Source organism: Centroberyx affinis, unplaced genomic scaffold, assembly GCF_046629955.1.
Source record: "Centroberyx affinis isolate AG114_WGS23_722 - 3 ecotype Tasmania unplaced genomic scaffold, CSIRO-AGI_Caff_v1 ptg003050l_1, whole genome shotgun sequence".
Lineage (NCBI taxonomy): Eukaryota > Metazoa > Chordata > Actinopteri > Beryciformes > Berycidae > Centroberyx > Centroberyx affinis.
The window spans coordinates 1-11,008 of NW_027281138.1; the positions used below are offsets into that span (position 1 = coordinate 1).

At 38.2% G+C, this 11,008-nt stretch overlaps 1 protein-coding gene across 1 annotated transcript in view; it reads right to left on the reverse strand.

Moving 5' to 3' along the window:
• Nucleotides 1–1,377: 1,377 nt before the first annotated feature.
• Nucleotides 1,378–11,008, reverse strand: part of LOC139659242 (desmoglein-2.1-like) — a 63,162-nt gene continuing 53,531 nt past the window's right edge. The window contains exons 13-15 of the mRNA XM_071537457.1: nt 10,777–10,898; nt 9,412–9,678; nt 1,378–8,452 (exon numbers count right to left, since the gene is read on the reverse strand). Coding sequence (XP_071393558.1) covers nt 7,154–8,452; nt 9,412–9,678; nt 10,777–10,898 — 1,688 coding nt within the window. The 3' untranslated portion in view covers nt 1,378–7,153. The remainder of the gene's footprint in view (nt 8,453–9,411; nt 9,679–10,776; nt 10,899–11,008) is intronic.

Here is an 11,008-nt window from a genome sequence, read left to right on the forward strand (position 1 = left end):
CATGGTTAGATAAGAAAAACTTTGGCTAAAAATTAAAACTTGACTTATGGTAGAAATCTTCTTTGTACAAACTGGGAATTGAACCTGGGTCATTGGAGTGGAAGGCAAAAGTTTATGCCCATCCCCCCAACAACAACGCCCATACTTTCCACTGCACTACTTCAATGTCAGAGTACTTCTTGTTTATAGTTGTGCTTCCTTCTTGTAACCCTGTTGAGCTGGGAACATGTGATTCTCTCACTTTTTGTGCGCAGAGCACGTTTTTGCATTTTGTGGGTTTGTGCTTATTTCAGAAAATTTCAGGAGCTTGAATATGAATATTGTTCTTTTAGTTTTTTTGTTTTTTTTTGTATATTCTTCTTTATCTTTCTTGTCTTATGAAAACTCTAAGGATTATCACATGAGTGTCTACTCTTATGATAGTGTTTGTGTATACTTGCATGTATTATGAATGAGTATTCTTGGTGTGTGTGTGTGTGTGTGTGTGTGTGTGTGTGTGTGTCTTATGACTATGACTGATTCGTTATACTTGTGTAATAGATGTGTTATGGGATGCTTTGCTGTCAAGTACTATGCTGAACTATGTCTCCGTTTTTTACTATGTCTAAACTTATTTATAGATATATTCAAATTGTGTATTTTACATTGCTGTAATTATTTTTTTGTAATATGCTGCCTGGAGAATGCCACTTTTCAAGCCCCTGGAGGTTGAGAACCACTGCTCTACAGGACGAATTTCAGATGCTCCCGTTAGGTACAGGAAGGTACAGGAATGTACAGGAGGGCTCTGGCACAGTTGTGTTAAAAAGAAAAGTCAATATTTGCCTCTATCTCCTGCATGCTTGCAAGTATGTAGAGACATTTTACTCATTGGTGTATTTCTCAGCAGTACTGAGATACGATATACAGTAGATTTTAGCTGCTAGATTAAGGTCTTCTCTAAAAACAGATTTACATTTTGAAAGATTTACTGGAAGCAAAAGTTATTACTGATGAAATGCACTTGACAACTTCTGGCAACTTTCCCCACCTCAGGGCATGCTGTCACACATGACGGGGCATGTTGTCTCATAGGTAAGTCTTCTGTGTTTGTGCAATCAAACCCATTTCCCCTTAAGTATATATACTATAATAACATGAAAAACACACTCTTGCATTGAAAACAACATACTTCATCTCAGAAACCCCTCCCCCTCCCCCATCCTGGGACGAATACAATTTCTCAAGTTCAAGTTCAAGTCAACTTTATTAATCCCTAAAAGGGCAATTGCATAGGACAGCTCGCAGCAACACCTAACAATACACTCACAATATATGTACATACATAGAGTAAAAAAAAAAAAAAAAAAAAAAAGGGGGGGGGGGGGGGGGGGGGGGGGATATGCTCTGTGTTTTCCTCAAAATGTGTTGGTCACAAAAAGAGCCCAAGTCTCTCTGCTTAGTTCCAAAAATCTTGGAGCCGATTTTCACAATATTATTCAGACTGTTTCTGTCCTTAAGTGACAAGCAACTGAACCAACAGATAAAAGAAAATGTTAAAAGGCTTTCAATAAAAGATTGATAAAAATGACTCAGAATCACTTCACTAACAGAGAAGGAGTTCAACTTCCTAAGGAGATGTACTCTCTGCAATGGTGGAAAGTAACTAAGTACATTTACTCAAGTACTGTACTTAAGTACAATTTTGAGGTACTTGTACTTTACTTTTTCCATTTCCATTTTATGCTACTTTGTACTTATATTCCACTACATTTTAGAGGGAAATATTGTACTTTTTACTCCATTACATTTATTTCACAGCTATAGTTACTAGTTACTTTTCAGATCAATATTTTATATTTAAAACATTTGATCATCTTTATAAAATAACTATAAAATAGCATTATTATAGATTAGACTACCCAAAAGTATAGCTAAATTGTTAAGATTAGCTTCATGTTGACAACTTTAAATTGCTGCTTACATGTACATGTATGTCAATAAATCAGTATTAATATTCCAATAATTTATGAAAAATATAACTCTCTAAATGGGGACAGTTTGCATAATTTGATCTCTATTTGATCTCATAGTAGACAGATTAGAGAAAGAAGAAATGGCAGTCCACGTTTAGTACATTTTAAAAGCAGCCTAAATATTCTCCCCAAATTAAAGGAGATCATCTCTAAAACATGTTAAGATTAAATATTTGATTATGATGTCCTCATCACAAAAAATATAAGGGGTGGAAAAAGATGTGAATCACGGAGAGATTAAACTGGCCTATAAAGGTACGTGCATGCCCTCTGGAAGTTCCCCATCCACATGCACATGAAGGCAATAGGGGCATGTTAAGACCTATATGATTGCTATGTAGTGAATGTATAGTCTGCACTGAAATAGGAACATACAATGATATGGGGCTGAAATTAACAGCTGGTAAAATGTATCAGTATCTGTCAATTGTAGCACATGTTGACAGGCAGCTAAGCAGTTAGTTTGATGCCTTTTATCACTACGAAACCAGACCCCTTAATTTTATCCCTGTAATGACCTTAATTTCTCATTATATAAACATTAATTACCCATTAAAAATATCAGCTTTAAAAAGTAATGTTAGTATCATGGGTTTTTAAGGGATTTATTCATGGGTTGGTTTGAGGAGACCCTAGAAATTAAGGGATTTTCTACACCTTTTGTGCATGGTGGGTTAGGGTTAGGGTTAGGGTTAGGGTTATTAATGAGTTATTAATGGAAAGTTCCTGTCTCCCTGAATTTTACATTGAATTAGAACGTAAACAGTCAAACATTAAGGGGTGTTTAAGGGGGTTTCGATGGGGTCTCCTCCATTATTAACTCCCTTAACTCATTTTTAGGGGATTTTGCATGAATTAAGGGGTGAATTAATGTAAATGTGAGGTTATTTTAAGGGATTACTGGTTCGTAGAGATATGCATTATACACCTACTGAAAGCAGGATAAGGAAATGTCATGCAAGTTGGAGGATTTTCCACCAGAGAGCGCTCTCACCATTCTGTATCATTCAGATCTATATGATTCTGTTGCAGTAAGAGGCTGTTCAATCAACAGCTTCATTGGGTGAGCTATGGAATTAAAACTTGACAAAGGCAGGTGTGGGTTTTGTATGTGTTTTCAAGCAAGATTATCTGTTAAAAGGCAAAAAACAAAATTTAGATTTTTTTTATAACATTTATTTATCTAGGGAACATATGCTGAGCATGCATTTTATTGTTTTTATTTATTGCCCAGGGAGCTGCCCAGTACAACCACAGTCTTCTTACTGGTGGCCACTGAGCAGCTCTACTGGAGCAGTTGTGGGTTCAGTTACTTGCTCAAGGCCACCTTGACAGTAATCCCTCACTCAGTCCTGGGATTTGAACTGTTCAGTCACAAGCCTGCTTCCTAAGCTTTAGAGCAGTGGTTCTCAACGTGGGGTCCGGGGACCACTAGGGGTCCTTGAGGGGGTTCCAGGGGGTCCCCAGCAAATTGATGAATTGTTAAACTTCACCATTATTTAATTTACAAGAAGTTAACACAATTAGAAAATGTAGAAGAATGACTGTTTTGATCATAGTTTCTCTGTTATCTCTCTACCTACAATACAGATAGTCATGGAATTCTGGACAAAATCATATCTAACAATAAAAATATTCTCATATTTGGGTCCGAGAGACTCATCAAGTGGGGGTCCGTGGCTCTAATGTGGACTAAATTAGGGGTCTTTGATATGAAAAGGGTTGAGAATCACTGCTTTAGAGCCACCACCATGATTGTAATATGTAAAGATAATACATAACAGGAGGAGGAGACAAAGAGCCAGATGACAACTTCACAAAAAAGAAAATACAAATGAGTATGTGTCCTTACAAATAGGAAAATGACCACTGTACCTGAATTGTTTCATTCTAAAATGCACGATACTGACAGAAAAAAAACAAAACAAAACAAAAAAAACAAAACACTACCACCATTGAAGACTCATCATTTTAAAAATACAAGTAATGCCACATGTAATGTAATGTAATGTAATGTAATCTAGTCTAGTTAATCTAATCTAATAACCTAGGACATAATAGCTTTTCAATTATAGACGTGTATTCACAGACAGCTCTTAACCAAAAGGTGAAGTGCTTCAAAAGTTATTTACATTGTAATGGCTCAGTATACCATAACAGTCCATGTATGATACAACTGGGATGTTTTACAGTGCACTTGCTAATCAGATGAATGATTAACTGTTTAAAGTAATTTATAATTAGAAACATAATTCAGTGGAGTAATTAATCTGTTTTTTTTTATATTTTGTCTCCATTTTGGTGCTAATTGCTCATTGCTGTGGTGTTTTTTTTTTAAATTTTGTCTCCATCTTTGGTGCTAAGAATTCATTGCTGTGGTGTTTCTGCACTGAGATCAGTTTTTGTAGGTGGCACTCTTTTCTTTGTCTATTTAGCCACAGTGGGTATCTATGGAGATCAAACAGTGTCATTGACAAATATCACACAACTCAAATATATATTTAAAACACATCGCACAAATGAATGAAGTGATTTGTACCTGTAGCCCCACCAAAATGTAAACTGATCTGTAAATATGTAAAAACCTCTGTGAATTATTTATCATGATTTGTACATAGACACTGACATTTTTTTAAATATATGTTTAACATTTTCACACAAACGTGCATTTGCATAGCTTAACCATATTCACAGTCCTTAAACTTATTTGGGGATTGGCAAGTTCCATGTTTGGATGTAAATATTTGTGAATCTCCATTTATTTGCGTGAATACTTTTAGGACTCTGTAAATTGAATCGAACCAAGCACAAATGCTAGATTTGTTACATTGCGGGTATAATTATCTCATAATACACAATTTTTTCTGTTTTCGGTATAATTTTATCAGTGGCGTAGGCATAAATAATTTTTTGGGCAGGCCTGTGAACAAATGTTTTTTTTCAGAATACATTTGCCATATGCACTATATCCTGCTGCCAGCGCTCCTTACAGCTATCATATGACATTACTATTTTCCGTCATCCAAAAAAAAAGGTCAGTGCATAGAGTGAAACACAAAGAGACACTGCACCAACACAGTGTTATATAATTTAAAGAGGCCTTCTGGCTAACCAGAAATGATCACATCCCTATGATGGCATCAGTGATGTGCCTATATACTCTAGGTAAGGCTGCCAAATTTTCAGAGAGGTGTTGTATCCTTTTCTAAGACTATATGTGATCTTTTCAAGAGGAATACAGCTGTTCACTTCCAAAGACCATCTATCAATGGCGAGAGGGGAATCAAGATTTCCATGTCACTGTTATGCATTTCCTGGCCACACATAAAGCGATTTCCATAAAATTAATTTGGGAATTAGTTGAAGATTTACTGACACTTGTGAAATTCCCCAGTAAGCAAAGCTCAGGATCTAACGTCTTCTTTTTCAATCGATACTATAGTACACAACGAGGAGAGCACAGGCTTCACTTAAGTTTGAACCAACAATGCAACACCATGTCAGCATGGCAGGTGTAGGCCAATACAACAAAGTTGAGGTAAAAACAAGACCAGCAAACCCAAAAACCCATACCATCGAGAATCCTACATTAGCTCATGGCATGCCTCACACAGGCAGAAGATCATCAGCTAAACAAAAGGCCAACAACTTGTAAACAAAAACAAATCTGATGGAGGAGCTGGCTAATTCGGGATGCACTTCTCAAAGGCGTGAACTTTTTTTTAACATACCTAAGGGACAACCCACTATACTGACGTTCCTATGTTTTTATTGGCCACAATACAATAATGACACACACAGAAAACAAATCAAATTCATGATCTTAAAAAAATTATTTGATTGGGTAGGCCTGACATCAGTCTGGATAGGCCTAGGACTACCCAGGCCTACCTGTGGCTTCGCTTCTGAATTGATTCTCAATGATTCCACGTGTGGCATCACAACAGCAGTTGTGAATTTGTGAATTTATTGATTTACGGGTGATAGAACTGTCTCAAAAGTATCCACACAAAAAAGATGGAGATTCGCAAATATATTTACAAAAAAAAAAATACAAATGCAAACTTGCCCATTCACAAATAACTTTAAGGACTGTGAATATGGTTAATTTATTTACAAATCAGTCAAATAATTATTTTTTTTTCAAATGGTGGGTTACAGATACAAATCACTGCATTGATTTTTTGCAGTGTGTTTTAAACATGCCATGTGTCATGTGTACACCTGTGCCAATATGAAGATTTCATAGTACAATTATTTTGGCCAAAATTATCTCGATATATGATATATTACTATATTACTATATTACTTAAAAACTAATTTATCATGCCAATAGCATAACATTTCTCTTTTTTAAACATGTTTTAATGTAAGATTGTAAAATATTTATGTAAAATAGTGACGTTTATACTGACATTAATTTAAATGGAAATGTTGCAGACTATTACTTTAAAGGAAAAAAGCATAAATTAAAGGCTGGGACAGATCCATGGACGTTTCCGAATCTGCTTTAATTATTTGCATTTATTTGCACTTTGTCTCTATTGTTGTATATTATGCACATTACCTTTATTTTATTTTAGTACCTATTTTCTTTTATTACCTTGTACTTGACACATACTGGACTTCTTTGGCATTCCTGAATTTCCCCAAGGCGATCAATAAAGTGTTATCTTATGTTATCTTAGCTTACCTTAGCTTATCTTATTTCTGAAAGTATAAGTATAACCTATGATCACAGACTGGAGGCTGTAGTTGACCTATTTTCTTTTATTACCTTTTATTACCATTACTTCCTGAATAAAGTGCTATCTTATGTTATCTTATGTTTCTTATGTTATCTTATGTTATCTTATCTTATGTTATCTTATGTTATCTTATCTTAGCTTATCTTATTTCTAAAAGTATAAGTGTAACCCTAACCCTATGATCACAGACTGGAGGCTGTAGTTTACCTATTTTCTTTTATTACCTAGTACTTGACACATACTCGACTTCCTGAATAAAGTGCTATCTTATGTTATCTTATGTTTCTTATGTTATCTTATGTTATCTTATGTTATCTTATCTTAGCTTATCTTATTTCTAAAAGTATAAGTGTAACCCTAACCCTATGATCACAGACTGGAGGCTGTAGTTTACCGTTCTTTTTTATTTACCATTACATCACGGATGTCCCATGTAACCTCCTCTGGTCTTTCCTGAGTATTGCTCAGCTGTCTATCCACTAACACCATGCTTACCCCAGCTGAGCAGCCGGGGTAGGCATGGTGCAGGGGTGCAGCCAGAGACACCGGACTCAACGGGGCTGGACTGAGGGACACTGAACCCAGACTGGTGGGACTGTGCATCATGAAATGCTGGCCTCCATCTATGAACCCTACCTGCTCTTGTTCAGACCCCACCGGTCCCATGGTGACTTGTCCGCCCGTCAGCATGACGCTCTGAGCGGCTGGCAGCATCCCTGCGTTAGTGTGGAAATGCTCCAGCCTAGCTCCACCCTCCACCAGGACCATCTGGCCATGCCTCCCACCACCCATCACCACCCCGCTGTCTAGCAGCAGACCGTCCAGCAGACCGTCACCGTCTACCGTGGCCTTTCCCGGGCCGTCCGACCCCAGCCTGGTGCCTCTTCCCTGGCTCTTCTCTACCACCCTCTCACCCCTTGTTCCAGGGAGAGTGAATGCACCAGCCAAGTTCCCTCCATTTGCCATTTGCAGTGTGTGTCCGGAGCTTCCGTTGACCACTATCATGCCCTGCAGGTTGGTGGCCGGCGCCTCAGCCAGCAGCATGGTGTTCTGAAGCTGTGGCTGAACCATGTAGTGCACAGGCTGAAGTACAGCAGGTGTAGTGGCGTAGTAGACAGGCTGCTGCTGTAGTAGGAGCGTCTGGGCAGGAGGGGGCAGCACAGCCGTGGTAACAGTGGTTACAGGGCTGATGGGAGGTGACTGAACCATCCTGCTGGTGCTGTTGAATGACTTGCTGTTGATGTTGCTGGTGCTGTTGATGTTGCTGGTGTTGTTGATGTTGCTGGTGCTCTTGATGTTGCTGGTGCTGTTGATGTTGATGTTGCTGGTTTGGTTAAAGCTGGCGTGACTGATAGATGATCGGCTGATGTTGACATTTCTGTTAGGGTTAGGGTTCTCACTGTGGATGATGGCTGGCTTTGACTCCAACAAGGGCCTGGCAATCTGTTCAACTTTATCCACCTTTGGAATGACGACAGTTTCCGGTTGTGGAGGGGTCGGAGTTTGAGGAGAGCAGATCTCGGCCAGGGTCTTGAACTTTGGTACCAGGTCATCAAGGAACTGGAGGTCGTTGTCAGACTCCAGTTGGCTGGAGAAGCCGACTGAGCCGGCAGAAGAACCCTGGCCCTCATACTCATACACCAACAGACCGTCCTTCGCCGCCTGGTTCTCTGCTGCACAGCTTGCCTTCTGCAGATGGATCAACAATACCACAAACAAACTGAAATTACCAATTCCTCTGTCACATAATTCAATAATCATTATGACACCCACCACAACTTGAACAATTAATGGGTTTACACCCACACTGATATCCTACATTAATGGGCACATTCTAGTATTTCATTTGTAAATTATTAGTGCTTATCCCGATTAGAAGAAACCAAAAAAAGATACCTAGGCTATGCTGATATTAGGATACTGAGGCATATAATGTATGGGTCGCAAATTCTGGAGACACCCATAACCAAATCCAACAGACACACTCTTTGATATGAAATTGAATTTTTAGCTTATTTAATATGTATGATTTTGCGTAACCTGCCTTTCTTCAGAAAGCTCAAACTTCAAAAAATAATTTATGCTACAAGACTGGAATGTGCCATTTCCAATCTGCTTTTGTGGTCTGCATAACTTCTGTTTTCACGGTAATATTTGGGCTGGTCTTGGACTAACCATCATCATTAACATTTAAATTAATCAAGTTTCACAAATCCACAATATCCTTTTCAGAACGTCTGTTTTTTGTCTTCCGTGTCTGATTTTATGACAAAATGCATTTGAACGTCATGCTATTTAGCAGCCGAGTTAAAAGGCAAATGGGGTAAATTTACAGAATAACTAGTATAGTTCAAGTCTAAAATGTGTGTATTTTTAAAAGTGTTTTAACCCTAACCCTAACCCTAGAACTGGGGAACATAGGACCCTGGGAACATAGGATCTTTTGTCATGTTCCCATTATGTACCATATAAATCTGGGGAACATAGGACCCTGGGAACATAGGACCCTGGGAACATAGGAATGACTCCGTTAAACTAAATTCTGCAAATAAAACAGTGGGTAGTGATTTTTAGGTGGGTTGACCCTCCACTGCATGCTTGGTGCGTATGCATGTAAACACACTCAGATGGTGAAGGCAATTCCTCACCTGGGAGTAGTAATCATCCAGATACTCATCAGGGAGGGCCATGCTTTCATAATGCAGACTTTCGGAATACATCTCTCTCTGATCCATCTCTACATCGTAGATTTCTCCAAAACCACACTCTTCGATCCTGTAATTGCTCCCGGGCTCCGATGTGTAAGCAGCTCCCATGCTAAAGGTCGTAAGGGGAGCCGTCATCGTAGGAGCTGCGTTGAGAGCCATGATGCTGGCCTCTGTTGTCTGGACTGGAGCGCTGAACAGGGGGACCTCCTGTCAAATGGAGAAAATAAGGGTGCAGTTTGTAAAGAGATTTTATTTTTTGATAAAGGGATATCTTGACATTTTGCCAGATAGGAGTTAGCTAATTGGCAAAGTTGAAGAAAATTGTTCAATGCATAGTATAGGGCAGTGATTCTCAACCTTTTTCATATCAAGGACCCCTAGTTTAGTCCACATTAGGGCCACGGACCCCCATTTGATGAGATTTTGTCTCTCAGACCCAAATCTGAGAATATTTTTATTGTTAGATATGATTTTGTTCAGAATTCCATGACTATCTGTATTGTAGGTAGAGAGATAACAGGGAAACTATGATCAAATTTCATTCTTCTACATTCTCTTATTGTGTTAACACATCTAATGGTTCATCCAATCACCTGCCAAGTATTTTTTGAAAGTGCCTGCCCTTTTCCAAACAGTTTCCAAGGACGACTTCCCAGATGGTTCTGTGTAACAAACCATCTGGCTAGTCAGGTTAAGTTCAGGTATAATGAAGGCTTTTTATAATTGACTATTCAGTGTCTTTCGGTTAGGATGGGGTGGGGTTCAACCAGTTAGAATAGTTCAGAGTGAGAATGAGGAAATAAAAAAAAAAAAATGTTTTTCAGTTTATAATTGACTGTACATTGACATACATTAAATTCAGCCGTGACCAGAGTACCATTTTTGCCATTCAAGTTTGCCAGTTAGCTAACTTATTTAACTAAAACTCCAATCTGTGACATTTTGAATTTCAGTTTTTTAATTGTCTTCTTTTCACCAAGAAATTTGTTACAATGTGGATAATGAGTTTGCGTAATTGGTATTTCAAATTAACAGAAAACAAAAAAACAGGTTGTCATCATCTCATTCAAACAAATGGATACAGCTAGCAATGTGTAATTAACTTTCAACTAAATGATAACCATTTTGAACTGAAACCAAAAACCTTTTCCCCACATTTTGACCTCCAATTGTTTGTTGAAGAAAATGGGTTAACAGACTAAATTTCCAAGGTAGGCTATCCCAATACCAGTCTTACTTATCAAGGATACTATTGAGTCACGTTTGGTCTTTACGAAGACTCTTAAATGTTTCCATATATTTTACCTTGTCCTCTCCTTGGCCCTCTGTATGGTAGTTGATCAGGCGTTCTGTGTTATCAAAAGGAAGGTCAGCGAAGGTCCCTGGCAGTGTTCCACATGAGCAGGTCATCAGTAAGAGACCTACGACTGAAAAGCACAACCAAAAAACAGGCAAACATCTTACATTTCCCCATACTTAGTGTAGTTCATTTGACAGTTTTAAAAATACAATCTATTGCATTTCAAATAATGTCGAG